The sequence below is a fragment of the Echeneis naucrates genome, chromosome 19, assembly GCF_900963305.1.
Source record: "Echeneis naucrates chromosome 19, fEcheNa1.1, whole genome shotgun sequence".
Taxonomy (NCBI): Eukaryota; Metazoa; Chordata; class Actinopteri; order Carangiformes; family Echeneidae; genus Echeneis; species Echeneis naucrates.
Genome location: NC_042529.1, coordinates 8,470,217 through 8,493,828, shown reverse-complemented (window position 1 = coordinate 8,493,828; position 23,612 = coordinate 8,470,217). Strand labels below are relative to the sequence as shown.

The window sequence follows — 23,612 nt, the reverse complement described above, 5'->3', positions numbered from 1 at the left end:
TTTCGTCATTGCATTTTTCAGTTTCCAGCTGTAAACGTTACTGTTAGAGCTCTAGCCTTTTTTGTAGCAGTAGTTTAACAATATTAGCCTCTGCTCTGTATATCTATTGTTGAAGGGCTGAGCTCATGCATTGAGTGCATGTTAATGTTGGTTGCAGAGCTGAAGTGTTTCAGGTAAGACTGGTTTAACCCTCACCCTGACTGTTCACCACGCCCCAAACACTTCAGCACTCCTCACACACTGACAATAAACGAAGGTTTGACCCAAACCTAATGCTGACATGTCGTTGTGTGAAAATCCACCTTTAGATCTCAGGAATGTTTTGTTAGTTTGGCTGAGATGTATCACAAAGGCTGCATGTAGTTCAAACAAATGGACTTGGACTGAAAAATAAAGTGTATTTGTTGGACCAGGACTGTAGGCGGCGATGTGGACGTTTCGTTTTATCTTTATCAAAAAAAAAAAAAAAAAAAAAAACTACAACCGGATACGCCTGCTGTCACAAGCGGAAGTAGAATTTTCAAGATGGAGGTGGACGGGATCGATCATGTAGGTGTTTTTTCTCTGTGCTGTTTTGTTGCTTTTATCGGCGTATTACAAAGGAAATGCCTGAATTGTGCGCGGCGTCGAGGAGTTTTCTTGAATCCGCCGGGAGACCGTTTATCTTCGTGCCTGTGCGGGAAACGGTGAAATGTCAGTTAGTTTAAACTGGGAATGAGTCGGATGCAGCCGGTTTGCTGTCTCATTGTAGCTAACCCGGCTAAACAGTTAGCCGAGGCTCACTGTCAGCTGTACGTGTGCTTAGCCGGAGTTAGCTTCTCTGAAGGGCTAGCCTCGTTTATAAGACACATAAAATGCTAAATGCAACTCATAAATATCACAACCCCGTGCTTTGCCTGTCAATGCCAGCCATATAAACTCACCGTAACGTTTTTTGGGGGGGGGGGTTGTTTTTGCTGTTACTTCATCTGTTTGAATAATTTTGTTTCGCTGCCTTTACAGTTAAAATCCATTAAGCAGACTTGCCCATCAGTACTTCATTTACCTTTTATGTTTTCTGATATTTTGAAAAGCCCCAATCTCCGTCTATTAGTAAATAGGTAAACTCGATGGATCGGAATTAAATTGATAAGAGTAATGTTTAGAGAGGATCTCATTCTGAGTCCTTAGTTTATCTTTTCTTACATAATGCTGTAAATTGGATGTTTTTACGGTATTAACTGGAGTTAGCCAAATTGGAAGCAACAGTAAATATATTAATTACTAATTAAAAATATCCAGTAGTTTCAGGCTCTTTGTCTTGATTCCTGTGTCCAACGTTGAGTGATCTTTCCTTTTGACAGATGGAGATGGGGGAAAGTAAAGGTGGCTCAGGTCTCCGTCAGTACTACCTGTCTAAGATCGAAGAGTTACAGGTAAGAAAATAATACATCTGTGAAAACTTTAACTGTTAATGTTGCTAATTTTGCACAACTTTGGGTTGTCAGTCAATCCTGAATCTCCCTGTTTCCTCATCAGTTGACAGTGAATGAAAAGAGTCAGAATCTCAGACGTTTGCAGGCACAGCGGAATGAACTCAATGCCAAAGGTACTCAGTGGATCATTTCTATAGCATCAGTGTGTAGTATGGTTTTGTTGGTTGGAGGAAATACTGAGGATATAGATTTTCTCTTTTCTTAGTACGTCTTCTTCGTGAGGAGCTGCAATTACTGCAGGAGCAAGGATCTTATGTAGGTGAAGTGGTTCGGGTCATGGACAAAAAGAAAGTGCTAGTGAAGGTATGCAGTTCATTCTTTGTTATTATTATCACGGTACATTCTGGCTGCCAATCGACATGAAATAAAAGGGTCTCTCCACCATTTTCAGGTGCACCCTGAAGGAAAATTTGTCGTGGATGTGGACAAGAATATTGACATCAATGATGTAGGTATTTTAATTATTGGCCTCTCAATAATGCTTGCTAGACAGAGAGCATAATTAGTTTTGCCACTGATGTTTTTGCAAGAACCAACAGAAGAAAACAAGTTCAAGCTTGAACACTACATCAGAACTGTACTTTCTGTAGAGAACTGTACTGTCCATTTGGATATAGATAAGACGACAGGACACTTCATGTAAGGAAAAATGCTCCCTAAATATTCTCTAATTTCTTTGTCACTTCTACACCAGGTAACTCCAAACTGTCGGGTGGCATTACGCAATGACAGCTACACACTGCACAAGATCCTGCCCAACAAGGTGGACCCCCTGGTGTCCCTCATGATGGTGGAGAAGGTGCCGGATTCCACCTATGAAATGATTGGTGGCCTGGATAAGCAGATCAAAGAGATCAAGGAAGTCATAGAACTGCCTGTCAAGCATCCAGAGCTGTTTGAGGCTTTAGGTATTGCACAGCCAAAGGTGGGTGGTTGGAAATCTGATATTATGCCAGCAATAGTTTTTCAAGCTTTTATTTCATTTTCTGATTAGTTTATTGTGTGCATGTATCTTTCCTCAGCCAGATGTAATGTTTCATCATTTTAAATTAATTGCTTTGTTCAGAGTTGCGTGATGAGGTTTACAGGCTTCAGCTTTAGGGCTGGCAAAATGTGTTACTTATAGACTGTGCTTATTAAAATATTCCAGATAACATCCAATCATTAAAATTGATTTTCATGACAAAAGGACAGGGCAACTGACTTTTTTATTATGAAACATTTTGTTTTTAAAGCCTACAAAAAAAGTGAAAAATGTCCAAAGTTATATACAAGTGACTAAGGATTGCAGCTTCAGTAATGTGGTGTCAGCCTCTGTCGATGTATAAATGGTTGTATTTTCAGTTTGACCTTTTGTGGTTGCAGGGTGTGTTGTTGTATGGTCCTCCTGGTACAGGGAAGACCCTGCTGGCCAGAGCTGTGGCCCATCACACTGACTGTACTTTCATTAGGGTGTCTGGCTCTGAGCTGGTCCAGAAGTTCATTGGAGAGGGTGAGTCCCTCTTCTTTATACATTACTGAATTTCACTGCCATTCTTGATTTAGATTTTTAAAAATGATCTGGTTGCCTAACTTTGATTGCTCCTCTCTCTTGCACAGGTGCCCGTATGGTGCGTGAGCTATTCGTCATGGCTAGAGAGCACGCTCCCTCTATCATCTTTATGGATGAAATTGACTCTATTGGCTCGTCTCGCCTGGAGGGTGGCTCAGGTGGTGACAGTGAGGTGCAGAGGACAATGTTGGAGCTGCTCAATCAGCTGGATGGATTTGAGGCAACCAAGAACATCAAGGTATTTTGCATATACACTGAAATAGAGTATATTTTACAGTTCAATGTCAGGGATTTTTTAAGTGTTTAATCATTGTAATGGTAGAGCAGAATCTAAAAGAAGCATTTGAAAAAGAAAACCTAATCCATAATGTAGTTATTAGAACACTTTTCATATACAGTATTGCCAACATGTTAATGTTGTTTATTCCTGCTTCATGAATTCAAATTTAAGTGTAATATTATGTCAAATTTTAGAACACAAATGTTATTGTACACTAACAATGTATACACTTATATATGATAAATGGAGGGAGTTGTAATAGTGTTATGGTCTGTTTCAACCACTGATTTCTTTTCACAGCACAATATAGAAGCATTAGCCGTGTTCACCTGAATTATCCAAGTGCTCTCATTAACAAGGTAGCAGTTAGTTTAAATTGGACTAAAATACACATTCTGTCCCTGTAGGTCATCATGGCCACCAACCGTATCGACATCCTTGACTCAGCTCTGCTCAGACCAGGCAGGATTGACAGGAAAATTGAATTTCCCCCTCCAAATGAAGAGGTAGATGCTTGCAGCATATATTCACAAACATGCCTGGGGAGTGCTTGTCCTTGAATGTATTTTTATTGTGCACCCTCAGGCTCGTCTGGACATCCTGAAGATCCACTCCAGGAAGATGAACCTGACACGCGGTATTAACCTGAGGAAGATCGCTGAGCTGATGCCTGGAGCTTCTGGTGCTGAGGTTAAGGTGGGAATTAGCACAAAGAGTGGTGGCAGTCTGCTGTTAAATGAGAATGTCCAAAGTTAAATTGTGTGTTGTTTTTTTTTTTTTTTTAGGGTGTTTGCACAGAGGCTGGTATGTATGCTCTGAGAGAAAGAAGAGTCCACGTAACCCAGGAGGACTTTGAGATGGCCGTGGCCAAGGTTAGTAGAATGACATGCCCTCCTGAGCCAAATGAAGCTAATACCTCTTCTTACATGCACTCTACAGTGGCTACCTGCTTATTGAAAATTTTCTCTGCACTCTTCAACAGGTGATGCAGAAAGACAGTGAGAAGAACATGTCGATCAAGAAGCTGTGGAAGTAAAATGACTCCTGTTCTTGCACACACTTACCACATATGTATATTTTTCTTCTTTTGTTTATGGGTTGATTTGTAATTGTTACATAAGTCATTCTAAAGTAAATGCTTTCCCCAAATAATACTAAATGGCTCATAGTTTTTGGTATCCTTTCAAAAAGCAGTTCACTGTGTTTAGACTTGTAACAGGCACACTTTCCTTCAGTAAAAGGTAGGTCTGCAAATGAATTCTTTTATATTTATTCATCTGACATTCTCAGTATGGCACTTCAGAAGTGTAGCAGATGTCTTTCATAATGATTACAAGTGCAGAGGCTCTCTTTAGGAACTTCGTCCTGCATGCATGTACTTTCTGCCTGCCAGAGTTGTTACACTGCTACTGTAGCATTTAGATACACAGTATGTACACCAGCACTGCACCTGTATGACTACTCTGGTTATGTTACAGTGATCCATCTAATCAGAAATGGATGAAGTTCAGACTGATGAAAAATAGCGTTCCATCAATGCAGATATACTTTTCTGAAAAGTGATTTCACTCAGCTGACATGGTTATTATGGCAGTAAACACTGGATCACTCCAACATTCGGAAGCTCTGCTCTAGTTTTCTGTCCTTGCTTTGTTGGTCCACTTTACATGAAGTGGACTAGCTCCTCACCCAGGACACAGGCACCCACTGAGGCTCCAGTTGCACCCTCTCCAATACGACCTGAAGCTCTGCTAAGGCACTGACTGGATCCTCCTTCACTAATACATAGTCCACCCAGTGGCCATAGCGCTCTTCCATCTGCTCTGCCGACTGCTTCATTTCCTGTAGGTCTTCCTCCTGTTCAGTGCACAGAAGGGGAGGGGTAGATTCAGAGCATGGACACACGGGGGGGGGGGGGAACACAGTCATAAGTTGCATCTTTTCCAAAAAAGTCCACAATTAGACTTATGAGATGGTTGGTCTTGTTCATTAAGATCTTCTAGTGAACAGTTTTCATGCAACTCACCGTGATCCCTAAACTAAGAGAGGAAGAGGAGCCAAGTTGTTTCCCTTGATTAATAGAGACACGGGGCCGTGCAAAGATGATGTATGGTTTGAAGGCAGCAGTACGTATAGTCTTCAATGCCTGTATGTGTTGGGGGGAGGGCAGAGTAAAGCATTTGGAACAGCATGTATTGTACTAAAATGGTATTCTATTAATATTCTCTTCTTTCATCTGTAATGTCTTATAAAAACATAATTTGGAAAATCATACATATTAAATTGAACTAAAGACTTAACTGTCTTCCACCTGACACAAGACCCAAAAAAATCTGAACAGACCTTTCTTCTCAAGGTGAACTTGAAGTAAGATAAAACCAGATTTAAAACATCACAAGTAGAATCTTAACATTTCCAGTACTTTCAGAGTGGTTCCTCTATTCTTCAGTATTTATGTAAAACTGTCATACATAATTATGTCTGACCTGTCAGACACTTAAGACTGAAAAAATGAGCTGCAACAATCTAAGAATCTCTTGAAGCTTTTTAATGGTTTCATGCTGGCAGATGGATCTAAGAAATAAGGGGTGTGGGCATTTGGATTTATTTTGATGTAAATAATAAATCCTCTACATCAAACGTCTTGAATCTCACCCTATGTCATATATATATTCCAACTGTGTATGCATTTGGTTTGCAGGCGATGTTTTTACTGACCTCAGGTTGAACATCCACAAGACACACTTTGTTTTGATCCAAAATTCTATGGATGGACTCCAAACTGGTGCCATACAGATTATCTTTATATTCCCCATATTCAATAAACCTGCAAAAAAAAAAAACAAAAAACAACAGTTTCAACATGATGAGGAAATGAAAAATATGCTGAACAGTTTGGTAACAAGCAATTATAAATTCTGGATGGTGTCAATTCAACAGTTTCTTGTTTAACATTTAATCCGCAGGAAGCCATTCATTTTGTTTAATTAATTGGCTTGCGAGATGATGTGTTTGGGGTTGAATACTTACTTGCTGTTCTGGATGTCGGCCTCGAAAGCTGTTTTAGTGATGAAGTGGTACTCCACTCCTTCTCTCTCATGACACTTCCTGGCTCGAGTGGTGTCTTCCAGCCACAGCCAGGAGGAGATCATGGGGACCCAGTTAAACAGCATTTGTTAAACAAAAGATGTGTTTTTCAAATGTAAAAACCAATATATGAGTGATGATGATTTCAAATACTGCATTTTTTCCATTCTCTTCTGTTTATAATCAGAATTATATTTTGCATGTAACTGTAGTTTGGCCATTTCAATGACAATTAATTTTTGAAGTTTAATACTGTGTATTAATATTATTAGTACAATTATTATTAAACAATATGTATATTATTTATCATCCTCAAAACCACAGTGCCTCAACAGTGCAGTGCAAGAATATTACATCAAAAGTGATCCATGCAAGAGAGGGCAAGTCTGGTGCAAACGCTGCAACATCTTAGCTAATTTGGTGCTAAGGTGACCCCCACATACAGCTTGTGTTAAAAACACTCACGAGGTACAGCCAAACCGTAGCGTCGGGGATTCTCAGCTATCACCTTTTGTTTGAGCTCAGTGATCCGAGCTCCCAGTGAACCTGTGTGACAGACAGACATAAAAGGATCACATGCCTGCACACAAACAATATTTGCCTTGTGTATGTTTAATAGCAAATTTATTCCCTCTTAAGATTAATTCAAGTTTCTCTTTTTCAATGCAAGCAGACCTACCTATCAGTACAATCAGACGGGGCCGGTCACCCGGGCGGGGCAGGTATTGTGTTACTTCTTCATAAATCAGAAACTCTGTGGGATTGGCATCTGGAGTGTGAGCTTCTCCTGGTGAAGCATGACGATCTTTCCTGAGGCGGAAACTTCTGCGCAGGCTGGCTGTGGTCCAACACATTAGAGGACAGATGTCAGACGGACAGACACCTCAAAGTCTGTCACAAGATCACAGAGCCACTCAGGAAACTTTATATTGAGAAAAGGATGCTCAAGCAATAGCTGGCTATATCAAATCAGTGAATCCCACACTCCCTGTCTAAAAAGTTAAATCCTGTGTGTATTACATCACAAAAACAGACACACTGCACACCACCAGAAGAAATCAGTAAGAGTACCTGAGTAAAAATCCCATGAGAAAGCATGGCCACAGAAGGCAGGGGCTGCCTTACTCTTGGGAGAAACTACAGCTCATATTAGACCATTCATTCAACTTACTGAGTAGAATAGAAGCTTTGAAGCCATGCACACTACATTTAAAACACTACAAAGCACCTGAAGCACATAGTGTAAAGAAGAGAGACTAGAATGAGATAAATGAATTGCTGTGAGGCGCCACAAAGACACTGGGTGAAGCTTGGTGACTCCAGCAACACGTGCCAGGGCAACAAGCACACACACAGATAATGTACTCGACTTTTAGACAAAGTGCAGGCCAGAGAAATTGCTGGCTGCTACTTCTCTATTCCTGACACAAAATAACATGAAGCCATTTTAAACCTTTACAGTTTTCACATTACTGTCCAGTTACACCAACAGTTGAGCTATTTTCCTCTAGTGCATTTACAACTTTATTCCCACCAATGTCATGTATATATATTGACTCATATTTGACGGGTCCTTAACAAGAACTATGTTAATTTAACAGCTTATTATTTTTATTTATTTATTTTTTTTAAGTAGAATAATTTGGTGGTAAATCTAGCAGTCTATCAGTCAGACTAAAACGTGGCTGAGCATAAAGAAAAGAAGATTCAAGAAAGCTGTAATTCAGTCACATAAAAGTGGAGTCTCCGTTTAGAATGAGATCAGAAGTGTTGACCATTTCGGTCCAAATGAATGTGTGTTTGACAAAAAATGTGAAAAGGTCCTGGTCAAAATGGCGACCCCCTGCCCAACAGAGGCACACTGAGATCTGTCAACAGTGGACCAGATGAGATGTGAGTGAATGGACTTTCTTTCCGTGCTGCACCATCTTTTAAAGCGCCGTGTAGCGGCATTACATCTGCTCCCTTCAATCAAAACCAAAGCAGCACAAAGCCGTCCACGACAACACCTGGAGAACAGCTTACAGCTGAAGGGATGGACCAGCACACAGAGCTGAAATGGGATGTTGCAGTGATTAACACAAATTCTTTGATTGGACCTCCTCACCTATTTCCTTTCCATTCAGAGCACCCTCACTGTCATAGTCTTCTGTAGGACGGCAAGCAGGAAGAGAAGACAGGGCAAGAGGAAGAGGGGAGAGGTTTATGTCGGGGTAACTTGAACATCAGGTCACAGTAGGTTAAATACAGAAACTACTGACACACACATGGGAGGGCTCTGTTGGTGCAAAGACAACTATCAAGGCTAAGAGGGGCACATTGTGTGTGTGGTGGGGGGGGTGGGGTAACTAGGTCTTTCTGAGTTTCATGTGGGTTTGTTGATGAGTGTGTCATGGAGAAATTCAACCATGCTAACATGTAGCCAGTTCAGGACGTGCTCTAATATGAGGGTTTGTCAACATACCTCTCTCAGCGCGATCATCTGAGGACAGCAATGCAAGAAGTAACACACAGTATCACTGGAGTGTTACAACTAGTACACACAAATGTGAGGTAAACTTTCTCATCATCATAAAACGACACTTTGCATCTAAATGTATTCTATGCTTTCAAATATATTACCCACTTATCTGCTTCCCTTTTCTGCCATTCTGAAGCTCAGCAGGACTTTGGGAATTTAGCTTTTGTGCAGATTGATGCAAAAAAAGAACTAACGCTAAACACTTTGTTTTACTTGACTTTTACAAAGTGGATTAGGGAATGATTAATGGCTTACATTAGTTTTAGTTTGTTTGTTTTTTGTTTTTTTTTTTCTCCTGAGCTTAACCCCAGATCCCTTTTTCTTTTACATGATCTCTCTTTGTATTCTGGTTGGATTACATTTGACCTGCAATACAAACTGTTTCTGTTGATCTAAACTGCTTGTAAATTTAAGGCTATAAGCTAAAGGGAAGGTGATCACGATGGCAGAGGTAAAATAGAGCTTACATGTAGGAGTTTTTGGAGACGCGGGAGCAGGGAGGGAACCCATTTTCATCCTGTATCTTAGGCGCCTGAGAGGAAAGAGATTTATCATAGATCCAATAAAGTGAAGGGTTGGATCGATTTCCCAGCTCATGTGATGCAAACCTCTCCTACCTCTCCTGGAACTGCGTGGATGGAATTAGGGCAGCGCGCAAGTTACAGTCCCCCACCTTCTTGGCCTGCCACCAGGTGCTGTCCTCCTGGCTCACCACCTGGAGAATGTCCCCCTTCCTAAAAGGAAGTCCGGCCTCCTGGCACGGCGTGGCCTTATCTTCAAACGGGGTGTAGTCGAACAAAGCCCGAAGGTAGACCTGGAAGGAGCAAGAATGCTCTGTCAGCAGTCAATCACTCTTTATTTAAACATAGCACAAGTCATAAAAACAGCTCAACAATAACAGCAACTGAGGAAACAGTTGTGAACATTACAATGATTAAAAAAATAAATAACTGAAATAATAACATAATAACAATGATTATTATAAACTAGAAATGCAAGTTGAAGAGATAGTAATAATTATGGTAAGGCAGTAAAAAGTAAAACACAAAAATAAATTTATGATAAATGAAAAATGCCTCAAAATGAAATAAAATAAAAGTCCACTTAAATCCAGACTAAACAGGTCACTTTCTGCTGCCCTCAAGTGTTCATGGAGGCTGTTCCACAGGAAAGCCTCAGACTGGGTTTTTCATTTTCGACTGAGAAAGAAGACCTGAAGGTCCATAGGATAAACAAATTAAATCAAAAGAGCTGCTTAACATTTTGGGGAATACACTCATTGGGCTTCCTGCTAACTCGGTACCTTCTCTCATATCATATGAAGTAGGCATCTTCAAATGCAAAGGATTCAAAGGATTATCAATTAGTGCAATTCATAGATTAAAAAAAAATATATATAAATATTACTCCAAAAATGTTTTCCCAGTTTTATGGGGTGGAGCAAATAGTTGTTGCTCTGATATCCAGACAGGAGGTCCTCACCCTGCTCTCCTTCAGTTTGTCTTCCTCCCCAACAGCTGGGATGATTTTGAGCGTGATGGATCCTTGTGACTGGGACTGATAAAAACATCAGAGCGGCACCGTCAGCCACGGTAACCATCAGTATCTGAATGAGCACCATGCTACACGGAAACGCTTTACCAGAATCTGACTTATTTCATCTGGCCTTTTGTGGGTTATCAGGTTTCCGTTGACCTCTCGCAGCTCATCCCCTACGTGCACCAGACCTGGAAACAAAAACACAACACATGCACCCACAAAACAAGTCCACTGAGAACAAACCTACAACAAAATAAAAGCAAAGGGAAATCCCAGCATGTGCCGTATTATTAGTGGACGAGGTTCAAATGGGAAGAAAATTTAAACCATTTTCTGTTGACAAAAACCAAATAACATATTCATAGCAACAGCCAGAAGCGACCCTCATTTGTAATCTCAAAATATGCAATCTTGTGGCACTAATCTCAAGGATTTGATCTCTTTTGACAGTTCATGTGGTTATGCAACATAATCTCCTCACTTCCCTGTCAGTGGGATAAGAAAGTTTAACATGAATGAGTCAGATTATGGTCCTATGGCACTTTAACAGCAGATGGGCTTGCATTTACATTGCTTTTAAGATTCAAGAGGTTTATAGTTATTCCAAACTATGTGATTGATGAGGGGAACCAAGTCACTGGGGTCCCAATAAAGAAACCACGAGCATAAAAAAAGGAAAAAAGGACATTAAATATACCAATTTAGTGAAAGAGTAAAATCAAAGTAGGCATAGGGCAGTGTAATGTAAAGTGCAGTCAGTGTTGATTAATATAAACATAATAATGGATTTAAATGTTGAGATATTATTGCATGATGAAGGGTCTGCTATGTATATGGAAGTTATTGTTTTTCCATGAAAAACTGAGTGTGTGGCCGAGTAATTCCTAAAGAATATGACTGGATCTTAGGTTACAGCATTCGATGTGGGCACCGCGGTTCATCTCACCACTGCGGTCGGCCGCCCCTCCCCTCATGATTCTGGCCACGATTACAGCTCCAGTGGCCTCGTCTCTCCGAATAGTTGCGCCCTGGCAGAAGAAAATGCAACAGTAAATCAGATTTCTAAACACAGAGCTTGTTTTTAGTTTGCTGACTGGATACAATCCTCTGATAGACTGGTCAACGCTGCTGGAGAGGAGAAGAAAAAATAAATAAATAAATCAATCAATCAATAACCTGTTGAAATTAAATTACAAAACTGTGAGACTGAACCTTCTCATATCTGATGACACAGATAGACTGCTGTTACATTTCTTTTAGGATAGATACTAGAAGATACTTTCCTTCTGTTAGAGAGTTATAGATCTGCTGGGTTATGGATCCATACATCCATACATTTATTATTTTCTGCAGAGATTTCTACGTGATTATGATACTACTCTTGTGTCTGTGCTGAATAGAGAGCTATGGACAGGAGACAACTATTTTATCGAAGCATTAAGACCAGAAGAGAAGGCATTAACTAGTGTGTATGTATGTAGCAAAGTCACCATGACAAATTGACAATATTCTCTAGGCATTGCACTTGTTTCACGGTTTGCATAAAATTCTTCACATAAAAGTGAAACAGAAATCACGTGATTTGTGTGTGACAATCTGACAAGATCTGACAAGTCCAGATAAGTGGCATTACAGTTAACACCCTGTCACCTCAGTCCAAATGAACCAACTGCGTTGCATTTAGCTTTCTGATGTAAGCTTGTTGCTGCCAAACTGGTGTCTCGTCAGCAGGTCCCTCTGGCAGGTTAACACCAAATCTATTCTTTGCTCTCTGCTTGAAGGATTTCCTTTAGTAGGGTTTTTATTAGCATCCCACAGTGACACTTTCACATCCTGGAGCTCTCCAAAGCCTCAAAGCTGCTCCATTAAAGGAAATCCAGTTTTAAAGCCTCCCATGAAGGCGTGAGAAGAGTATCTGGGGGACGGAATAGCTCCCATTTTCTCAGGTCTTCTCACCAGGGGCTCCTTGTTTTTCACCAAGCGGACAATCTTCACCGACTCTTCCTCTAGGTCGTCATCCAGATCCTCCGGCAGCGGCGGCAGCACCGGGTCAAAGTTCTTTTGGGCCACCGTGTCGTGGGCTGACAGCACTGCCTGCAGGAACAATCACAAATAGAAACACAGAGAGAACACAGGGAAGGTTTAGATGTGTATGTGACAACAAATGTAAAAAAGGTGATCTCAGGAGAAGAAGCCGCAAGCACAAAAAAAAGGAATACATTTCCTTAGCTGGTTATTTTTGCAAATAAGTGTTGGGGTTCCACAGGCATCCCCTCCTCCCATTCCCCAGAAAGACAATAACTTGAACATAATCATAATTAGGAGTAATTAGGCATCCTAACTCTGCTGTTATGGAACAGATAACAAATCAGAGGAACTGTGACGATGCAGTGGGGAAAACATTATAGATATCAAACCTCAGAATAAATGAGAGCATGCCAGGGTTTAATGACAAAAGAGACACAGTTTAAAAAGAGCATTTCTCAGTTGCTTGATGTGAAATGGAAGCTACGTTATGTGTGTGCTTGAATGTACCTTGAGGTGAGGAGTGCTCAGCAGGAGGAGCAGCTCCCTCTCATCATCCTCCAGAGGACCACTTTGGAGCTCTTCTGCCAGCTGAAGATGTGAATCAGTAAAATCACTCAAAATATCAAAATGTTCCCAAATCAATTATGCATTAAAAAAAAGGTATGCAATTAGAATATTATTTCTTTTGCTGATTTAGTTTGGAGTTGAAGTTCGAGGAAATATTGCACCTACATCCTCTGCCAGACAGGAGGCGCTGTGCAGGACTGGAGTTGGGCTCTGTTTCTCATACTGCTTCAGTTTTTCATGGATCTGTGATGCACAAGATGTTTGTGTTACTAAATAAGCAGTTTCTAACAAGCATACATATATAAAAGTGATCTAACCTTGTATTTATAGTAAATCCTAATAATCTCTCCATAATATCATTATTTGAGGAAAAACCTTTTACTCCACTCAACAACTGCATTTTCCCTCAGTATTCTTTTATTTTATATATATTTTTCTATTTTTTTTTCTATTCTATTTTCTGTTTTTATTTTTTTTACTAATAATTTGATTATCTCACCCTGTGCAAATGTATGCTGTCTGACTAAAATGGACAGAATGTGGCTGGGATTCCTTATGCTGCTGAATCTTCAGAAACCTTAAATATAAAAAAGGTGTCAGGTATCTGCTGTACCTTCATGAGGTAACTGAGACTTTTCTCACTGAAGACATCTTTGAGAAACACCAGGTCCTCTTTGTGATTGGCATCTGGATGGAGCTGAGAGGTGAGCAGGGCCAGAGTCTCATGCAGCCCTACAGAAGATATGCACCAGCTGTCATGCATTTGCTTTCTGTTTATTATTTTAAGATGATTATTTCTTCATGGAGTACTTTCTTGTTGCGCATTCCTAATACGTTTGAATGAAAATTCAGACCCAGACCTTATCTGCCTTTATTAACTTGTACCCACCCTCCTCCTCCACAGATTTCTATCTCACTGTCAATTTGCTGTATGACTTTAAATATGCTTCGCTCAAATACTAACATCCAACTTAAGCCAAAGATTATACCTTTTGTCATGTAAACAGATGAGGATATTTCACAAAAAAATCTTTGTTAAGCTTCTTTGATGCACTCAGTTCAAGCTCCACTAATGTATGCTTGATATCATAGCATGTAAATTATTTAGACGTATATATAAAGCATCAGAGAGAATGAACAAGTAGCACGAGCATACATTTGGCTGTACCTGTGTTTGCAGACACGATGGGCATGGCTTCAAACGTTCAGGAACCAGGGAAAGAGAAAAAAAGATGGTTAATTCTCTCCTCATCTTGTTGGCCATAGTGTGTGTGTGTGTGTGTGTGTGTGTGTGTGTGTTCCCCATTCTCAGTTTGGTCTGAGAATGGGGAAGGAAAAAAACAGACTTAGCTATGCATTTTTAAAAGGGGATCAATCTAATTAATATCTCAAATTTCAAGGTTTTCCTGAAATACTGATTTGATTCAGAGTATTAATGTTATTTGCCTGATGGGATTATATTTGAAACTGATATTTCTATTCCATACTAGTAGTTGCAAAAAAATGTTAACAGACTATCAAAGAAAACATCTGATCTACAGAAACATGGCTGTAACTGGACTGTCCCCCATTTTTTTTTTTAATCCAGAATCATTAATATTTATAGGAGAAGGTAAAGCTGAGGAAGCATGAAGGGTGGATCTGACCTGCTCTGTACCTGCACCATGTCAATCACATGGCAGCCAAGCTGTAATGCATAACCACCTGTATTGTCTATTTTCCTTTAAGGAACCAACATTTTAAAAATTAACATGTTGAACTGCAAAAGACTTGAAACTAGAAACTGACACCGCAAACTCAATAGGAAAACAATTCCTGAAGAAATAAATCAAGTGAGAAGTAGGACAATTTTCACATAGACTTCAATACAAACTGACTTCATTATATCACGTATGGGTGGTCACTGACCTCGCTGAATCATTTTTCATTTCATTTTATGTCAAAATGTGAAGTATTTTGAAAGGGCAGCTAATCAGCCAGACTATGACAGTGATGAATCAACTTGTTAGTGTGCTGAAGCTTCAGTATGGCAACAGCCACATTACATCATTTATCTTAGCTTCCATTGTGAAACTAAAGAGAGAGTCAGGCAATATCATACTTCCCACCATAGGATCCCTCTCAAGAGACTCACAGATAATTGGTTTCATTAAAATGGTGTTTGAGTTGCGTCTTATTATTCACTTCAGTAGCTACTGTGGTGCTCAATGCCGTGAGGCATGTAGCCCCAGGCTATCAAAACAATGTTTTCATTATGGTATGGTATGGTATTCAAGGTTTTCATGCCTATGTTTCCAATCAAAATGATTCATGTACAATTGTTGGTCACTGCCTAAAGTTCCCATCTCATCTCCTAACAGATTTCACAAAACAATATTTATTTATTTCCCAGTAAAGACCAAGTTTTTAGTCTTATTAGAAATGTATTAGCACTCAGAGTTTTACTGTGACACCAGCAGTTATAAACTGTTCATTGTTCATTGTTCATCATGTTTTACTTTACTTGCCCAGAAGTCTGTTTTTTTGTTTCCATGTCTATCATTTCATTTCCACTGCTGAAGTTGGTATGCTGAGCAACTAATGTCAGTTTGTAGGATGACAAATGTACAAATAGCTAATTTAAATCTTTCAAAAACGCACAATAAAGCCAGTTGCAGAAATGAATGAGCAAAATCATTAATTAACATTTCCTCACCATCTTAATCAAAGTGGCACAGTAGGCAGCATATTTAGATTCAACATTAATATCAATTTGGCATGGCAACAGCACCAAACGCACATGCTGCTTTTTTCTTTATGCAAATTAAATTCACAAATTCTTTCGGTTTTAAAGAAGTAATCTAAATTCATTACCTTAGGCTCTGAGAAAATAATGAGAATTTTCCACAATTTTCTGACATTTTTTAAAATATAAACAAGTCACTGAAAACTAAACAGACAGATTAATTAAAAGTGAAAACAACTGGAACACTACTAGTGATTTAATGAAGGCTTCAGTGTGAATGTCTATTTGTTGTGTTTACAATTTATTGAAAATGTGACCTTGTCCTAAAAAACATTCCAAAGACTTCTGGAAAATGCCAAATGAAGGCGCCTGTCCACACTCTGGATTTGATTCAAATCATTTACAACAGAACATTATTCTGTATAACAACAATTTCAAATACAAAGACCCACATACTAAATTTTGCAAGCAAAAGTGTATCTAAAATTCGTCCAGATATGCGATGGTGAGGGAAACACACTCCTTTGCACATTTTCCTCCACAGCTGCCAGCATCAGGTTACTGTTAGATCATAACCCCGATTTTCAATTAGCAGTTCCTGGAAAACATCAGGCAGAGAGCTCACCTGCTCTAACCCTTCAACTACTCCTGGAACTACAGGCCCCGGAGGTGGGAGGCCGAACCACCAGGCTGGCGCGCTAACACACATCAGAGAGGGATGCAGTAATTAGATGCCAGGTGAACATATCAGTATAGTGTGCGTTTGTGTATGTGTGCTCTATCCTCATCCTACACACTGATGAAGAGCATTCACAAGAGCAGTCGCCTGTCACATCCTTACCAACAAAACAATATTAACTCTATCTGGGTACACAGAGCAGAAGCTGAGGCTGTAAAAAAAAATAAATAAATAAAATCCACCGTGATCTAATCAAAAGGCCGGCTCCCACACAAGCATTTATAAAACAAAACAGCTGCAACAACAAGCAGCAGGTGGTGTCGAGTGATTTCTGATGCACAGCTCTGTTGTGTTAGTGATGCATGTGCATCCCTGCAAAGCTTAACGGAGGTAAAGCTCTGCAGCCACCCCTCGGAAGGTAAAAGCCACAGTTTTGTATTTTTGTGTAAATGTTTCCCACAAATGGGAGATCTGACAATTTCAATGATTTGTAATGGCAGCTTGTAATCTCAACGACCAACAGTGACAAAACACTAACTGGGAGGCCTGCAGAAGATCAATGACCATCAATGACCGAATAACAAAGATAGAAATGAATGCGAATGAATGAGTTCCACTCCGAACGGCCCTTTGTATCCTGAAGTGTTCGTAAATTGTTTGCTCGTAACAGAGCATGTCTTAGCGCTAACAAGCACAAAGAACTGTGATGCTGGGGTGGCGTAGGCTGCGACGCTGCACGGCGTGGGTAGCAGCGAAATTCATATTAGACAGAAGTGGTGTGCAGAACAAAATCTGAGCTCGCAATCAACAAAGGGAGTGATCACAACTACAACTAGCCTGTTCGTATCTCTGAATGTTCATGAAACAAATGCAGCGGCCCATCAGAAATCCATGTGGAGCAGTTACGGTAGTTTTTGGAAAAATAAATAGTAAGTTAAAGTCTGGCTCTTTTCGCAGAATGATTCTGATGTTTCTAGTGAAGAAATCCAAGGAAATCCAAGGAAATCCAAGGCAAATCAGGTCCCACAAAAACATGTCAATAAACGAAAGCCAGAAGAACCTGATCAGTATCATGGTGATACAGCAAGCTCTACGACACCTGCCAAACTTATTCACTTTTATCAGCCTCATGACTTTTGAATTTTCTATGTTAAAGCTGATTATTTTTAGAGAAGATAGAAGATACACCAGCCGGAGAATTTCTGCTTTGGCATCTCAAAGTTGCAAAATCATAATCACATTTTTTAAAAACAAATTTTGTTTAGTTCTCCATTTTTTTCAGTCATCTTGTAAATCAAAACTAGCAATTTACAATCATCTATCTTTGATTATTTGTCATGGTCTGTCACTTGATTGTCACATTTTCCTCTGGTGGGCTGTTAAAAGCATACAGAGAGCTGCTGAAGAAAGTCTGAACACGGATTTAAGACAGGATGGCAACGTGCCAAAGTGGCAATTATATTATGCATCCTGAGCCCAAACAGACATTTGCTAAACTGGTGTCAAGTGTTTATAAAGCACAGGTTGGAGCCATGTTTAAAATGTTCAAAGCATAATGGGTTTAATTTTGCCTCAGCCCACTGAGTGGTGATGAAAAACAACCTCTTTGAGCTGCTCTAAAAGCGCAATTACACAATTATTGCCTGCTTTATATTACTGTTGTGGCCCACTGGCAACACCCGGATACTGATGGCATCATTGACTTAAACAATCTTGCATACAATTAACTGGAGGACAAAAAAAAAAGAAGAAGAAGCCATGAATAATCTCACGGGATCTCTTCATCGTTTAATTGATAAACACATTTTGCAAATTGCTAAAAAAGGCTAATAAGAAGCTCAACACATCTTAAAAACATGAAGCCGCAAACAGCTAAAGGAAACAGCTAACCTTATCCGGATTCACATTCACAGAATTTAAAATGCAAAGAAATATATTTTCCAAAATTTCAAACTATTCTACTACTGTATTTTAACTCTGTTTCTGTGTTTTTCAGCCGCAGCTCAGTAAATGCATCGTCACAGCGTGACCAGCTGTAATCAGACATTTCATCTACTCTGGATCACTGCTGGTGTGCCACAACCTCTGACCTGTCCCCGTGGGTGACCCTCAATCAGACATTGATAATAATACCCTCAGATTGATTTGGCCTAATGCTGCACCACCATCAGCCTGCCTGTCCCTTCATTCCCTCAGCAGGGCCCCGGCAACATAGCGCTTTTAAAAAAATCCATTCTGAACATTATCGGGCGAGAAATATACACACTTTGCAGAGCTCGCTGATTTACAGAGTTTCAACTTACTGAATGAGTCAGAGAGGTAACATTTAAGCACGTTTTTTTCATTTATTTTTTTTAGATTCTCTATTAGTAGGATGCACACAAAGTGCAGTGAACAAACAAAGTGCCTGTAAAGGAATAGCAGAAATAGGATATTATATAAATTTATATTATTATTTTGTTTGTGAAATTATGAGCAGAATGTGATACTGCTATTATTATGGCCATCAAATTCAATCAATTTCATCTACAGAATTTTATTAAAATGAGGTTAATGTATTCAAGAAAGCTGAAAGGACATTATCTAGACAATATCTTTTTATCCTCAGGATTAAATAGCGGTTAACTAGAAGCCTCCTTCTACTCACAACTCCACCGCCTTTGTTGTTTCTTTTCCAAACCTAGAGCTGAATGATTATGAAAAAAGCTTTCTTCAAACCATAAAGTGAGCAGTTCTGCAGTAAAATATCCTCTCACTCCTTCTCCATGTTCCCCGAGCGTTGCCTCAGCCAGCCCCCCCACCCCCAGTACACTTGGCCCATGTCCCCGACCTTCTTTCTATCCATCTCCTCCTCTCTCAACACTCTGTCTGTAATCACAAGAGGTCGAGAGAAGATTAAATCCAACATCTTTCTGTATTTTTCCCCCCTCCAGCTCTGTGATACTCACTGTGTCTATCGTCTAAATACAAGGCTCCCCCTGGCCATATGGTGGCATTATCTAGTCTCCTTGATTTAAGACGGCTGTGCTCGAGGCTATGTGCATCACTAAGGATTTCGACGAATACAATGGCACCGATAAGAAAGAACTGGTAGATTAGCAGATGGACTGAAACTGCAGCAAAATGACAGACTGACAAGAAAAAAAACAAAAAAACAAAACAAAACTTATTTTTAACAAAACAAGAAAATTGATTTTTTCTTTTTTTTTTTGAGAGTTTGGTAGACAGCAGCAGCTAGCCTAGTTATCTTAGCACGAACGCTGGAAAAGGGGAAATGGCTAACTTGACTGTGCCCAAATGTAATAATTTCCTCATTTTGGTATATTTAAGGCTCACCAATTAACACATTACATCCTGTTCATTTAATCTGTAAATCTGTAAAAAAGCCAAAAGAGCAAATACGGAAAATTGCTATTTTCAAGGTGTTATGTGCCAGACTATTTTTGGCTAAAAGTAGTTGCCAAACAGACAGCGAAGAGTCGCTGAAGCTGCTGCACCAAAAACAGAACTTTTCGTTTCTAAACAGGTTAAACTGTTTTATTCAGAGGTGCTGTTGTGCTGTTGGTGCCTTTATGCTAAACTAAACCGCTGTCATCCATTCACAGCAAGAGGACCATCAGGATCATTCATTATTAGATTACACTTTGTCCTCTTACAGCAGTTGCATAAAGATTTTATTTTAAAATGAATTATTCATTATTTGTTGCCTCCCATTGGCAAGCGCTCTTTTAAACCACCATGTCACGTCACATTAACCGGAGGATTGAAGGAGCTGCCCAAGGACATGTCAACAAACTGCTGGTCTGTTTTAGTTCCAATGATAGACACTTAAACATTATATAAAACTACAAACTATTTAGAGCTTCCACCCTTCCTCAGTCACTTCAGCTGCCTACTCTGTCTCCATAATAGCGCGGTGCAACTGCTCGCTGAGTTTTTTTTTTTTTTTTTTTTTTTTTTTATTGTTTTCCATTCATGGTTTCTGGCTGCTGGTGCTCCATAAGCTCACGTTAACGTGCCTCTTCTTCATGCATCAGAGGGTGCGTAGGATGGAGCACAGGAGTTTACAACAGAGAAATCCTCCCTGACTGTCCCGTGTATCTACTGGAATTTCATTTTTCACTGGATTAATTTGTCCCTGGGATTTCTCTTGCTCTGCATCTCTTTCATTTATCTTAAAGAAATTTGAGGATTTCGACAAAATCAGTACCAGCTGCTGAAGTGAGTGACACTAAAGATGTCAGGTGTACAGCTAAAAACATGGATGAGGTCGAATCATGCATTCCTGATGACTGTTGTCTTCTTGTAGGTCAGATCAACAACTTGTTAATGGGTGTCACTGTTTGTGTGGTCTGTAGTTCATCCTGCTTCCACAATCTAAAGTCAAGTGTGTTTTTATTTACACTGACACTGCAAAGGAAGTTGAACTTCGCACTACTCTCCCCCTTCTCTCTCACACACACGCACACACACACACACACACACACACACACACACACACACACACACACCACCTGTTTGCCAGACCCATTTGCTGTTAGACCGGTCCCGAGAGAGAGACTGAGAGGGGTGAGGTCGCCAGCACACCGCTGATGCCATCTGCCCACCACTCTGTGTATGTGTGTGCATGAATTGTCCATCCGCCAACTATGAAACCACCCACGAGGCTGATCTGACGTGTTTGAATATAACAAATTGAATTCCAATATTTTTTGTTTGTTTGTTTTTATTTTTTTTTTTTTGGGGGGGGGGGGTATGCTACATTTCTCATTAGGATTAAGATCTAAATCTACAATTAAGTATTTCGACAAAAGATTTGCAGCCAGTCTCTTATTTCAAAAATTAAATGTTTAGGACATCTGGAACCCAAATAGGAACATTTAGCCTGAAAGAAATCAATCGTAACTTCTCAGAGCCTTAAGCCATGTGTTTGAATGTCATGTTTTTCCCATTCAAGCATCCGGAATCTAACAGTCACTCTCAATTGGCAAATAAGAAGGAAAACCATCAAATTCTCCTAATTTAAATATTAAAACTTAACAGTTATTACCATCCAGTGACCTTCAGATTTTATTAACATTTCAATCATGCTTGGATGAATGCTGGCGATAACACACTGTAGAGCAGACGAGGTCTGAACCCAGACGGTTTTTAAGAGGCTTATAAGAAGAACATCACTTCAAAACACCTTCAACACGCCCACTCTCAGACACAGCAGGATACAGGATCACTTCTAGGAGTGAAAGGTTGAATTTGGCTCTGCGTCTTAGAAAAGGAAACCTTTTTTTAAATCAAGAAAACAAGAATTTCAACAATCGACTGGGCTGAATCGGGGGCAAAACCTTTAGGTGGCCAACGTTAAGCTGTACACAGAAAAACAGGGTGCAAGGGGGAACATGGTTTCTGGCTACAAATGTGTGTCTTCAAGATAGGAGCTAGACACCTGGACTCAAAGAGACACACAGCGAGTCTAACTGACACAAACTCATCATTTTCTATCTTTGGCTTCATTATGCGGGATTTTGATGGGGGTTTTGTGTCTCTTTAAGGATTTTCATAGCTTTGCAGTTGTTCTTAATCATCAAGCATCTTCTTGAGGCCATTTTGGATCTCTTGTAGTCATTTAACAGCTAAAGCTTGTCAGGCTTGGAAATTTCCAAGCCTGACATTTGACACAACCAACCACAAAACGCACACCTCCAAACTCTTACAAATCATTTCATCCACTGCACTTATACAAGTTGATTTTCACCTGAGGCATCATCATTCAAAAGGTCTGGACGTTCAGACACAAGACATGACCGGCTTCAGAGACGCAGGTGCAGTTTTCCTTGAGATTTTGTGGTGTGAAACGTACAGTGTACCCTGAGTCTGGCTCTCTTCCAATAAAGCCACAAAAAAAGAGCCTGTCCTGGCCTGCACTAAAGCATGACCAAGTCCTAGTCAAAGGGCCGTCCTGTCCACCAACCTGCTCAGTCTGCCCGAGGAGCCATAAAGTGTTCAAACAGGATGATTCACCAGCTCTTACGCTCCACGCGCATTAGCCTCATCTCCCACCTCCACCTGCTGATGGAGTTTGCAGTCAATCAGGGCTCACTTCACACACCTCCATTAACATGCAGCAGTCACACCCCCACATGGCCCACTCAGACAAAAACACGGGAAGCTCAATTCACAACAAAAGACGCCTGAATTTCATCGAAGTTCTGCGCAAAAGAGAACCAACATGTGTTGCTGGGATTTCATAATGAACGGACTTGGTGCTGTGAGACAGACACACGCACTAATTAGAGTAAAGTCCGAGGACAGAAATAAATAAAGAAATAAACCAAAAGAGCGTCCTCACCTTGTTGAGGCTCCTGTCTGTGTTGTCTGCCTCCTTCTCCGCTCCGTCTCCCTCCTGTCTCTCCGGGTTTCCCGTCGGTCTCCGGCTGACTGACACACACCGGGGGAGGGGAGGGGGGTGTTTCTGCTCCCGGTCCGATCCACCGATTACCGAGCCCCCCCTCCTCCGTCACTCCGCTATGTCCGTGATGCCTTCATGAGCTGCTCGGAGATCTCAGCTTCACCGTGCCGTGTCGTCTCAGGGAGGTCAGCAGGCATTAGTAAACACTGAAGCAACTTCTGTATCAAAATCTGATTTGTTGTGTAGTGACATTTTGTTGGCATTAGTTCTGCAGCGTTTTGTGTCTACACAAAATGTAAAACCTTGAAAACAAATAACCTTCCTGGATAACCTTTTCCTTTTCCTGTGTAATTTTTATTATTTTTTTAGATTATTTTTTGTTCCTTAAGACTTAGTGTCCCATAGCACTGTATTCAGTTCAGATTTTTATTTTTCTGAGCTTCCATTCAAATTACATCCTAATGTATTAACAAACATTTCATAATGGGTTATTGAAAAGGTTCATCCGCCATGCGTTAAAGAAGTAAGATAAGAAAGACATGACAAAATGTAATTCTGTTTTCCGCTCTTTCATGTAGCTCTAACAATTGTTTAGAGAACAGTTGTTTGAAAAGTAAACCTCTCTTTACATTTTTTAATTAACCCATACCATCATTCCATGTCATTGTTTTCATGACCACAACGGAATCAATGCCTTCCCCAATTTCTGATAGCCCCTGAAGGCAGCACCGTGAGCACGCATGCTGCAAGCTG

General features: G+C 40.2%; 2 protein-coding genes across 4 annotated transcripts; one reads left to right on the top strand and one right to left on the bottom strand.

The window, feature by feature from the left end:
* Positions 1 to 496: 496 nt before the first annotated feature.
* Positions 497 to 4,951, top strand: psmc5 (proteasome 26S subunit, ATPase 5). Its single transcript, XM_029527202.1, has 12 exons — positions 497 to 549; positions 1,344 to 1,415; positions 1,519 to 1,588; positions 1,681 to 1,778; positions 1,867 to 1,923; positions 2,170 to 2,400; positions 2,841 to 2,967; positions 3,075 to 3,265; positions 3,715 to 3,813; positions 3,893 to 4,003; positions 4,093 to 4,179; positions 4,290 to 4,951. Exons 1-12 carry the CDS (start codon positions 526 to 528, stop codon positions 4,341 to 4,343), a joined length of 1,221 nt encoding a protein of 406 aa, XP_029383062.1. The 5' UTR covers positions 497 to 525; the 3' UTR covers positions 4,344 to 4,951.
* Positions 4,608 to 14,242, bottom strand: LOC115059612 (MAGUK p55 subfamily member 3-like). Of its 3 annotated transcripts, XM_029527201.1 has the most exons (18): positions 14,218 to 14,242; positions 13,663 to 13,781; positions 13,215 to 13,292; positions 12,990 to 13,070; positions 12,411 to 12,548; positions 11,401 to 11,482; positions 10,557 to 10,642; positions 10,398 to 10,472; positions 9,533 to 9,729; positions 9,383 to 9,447; positions 8,859 to 8,876; positions 8,502 to 8,543; positions 7,074 to 7,232; positions 6,860 to 6,940; positions 6,338 to 6,431; positions 6,026 to 6,134; positions 5,334 to 5,453; positions 4,608 to 5,164 (listed from the first exon to the last, which is right to left on the bottom strand). In XM_029527201.1, exons 1-18 carry the CDS (start codon positions 14,240 to 14,242, stop codon positions 4,985 to 4,987), a joined length of 1,749 nt encoding a protein of 582 aa, XP_029383061.1. In that variant the 3' UTR covers positions 4,608 to 4,984. The 3 variants fall into 3 exon arrangements, with proteins under 3 accessions (XP_029383061.1, XP_029383060.1, XP_029383059.1); XM_029527200.1 differs by lacking the exon at positions 8,859 to 8,876 and having other exon boundaries at positions 8,502 to 8,552; positions 9,371 to 9,447; XM_029527199.1 differs by lacking the exons at positions 8,502 to 8,543; positions 8,859 to 8,876 and having other exon boundaries at positions 9,314 to 9,447.
* Between the last annotated feature and the right edge of the window lie 9,370 nt (positions 14,243 to 23,612).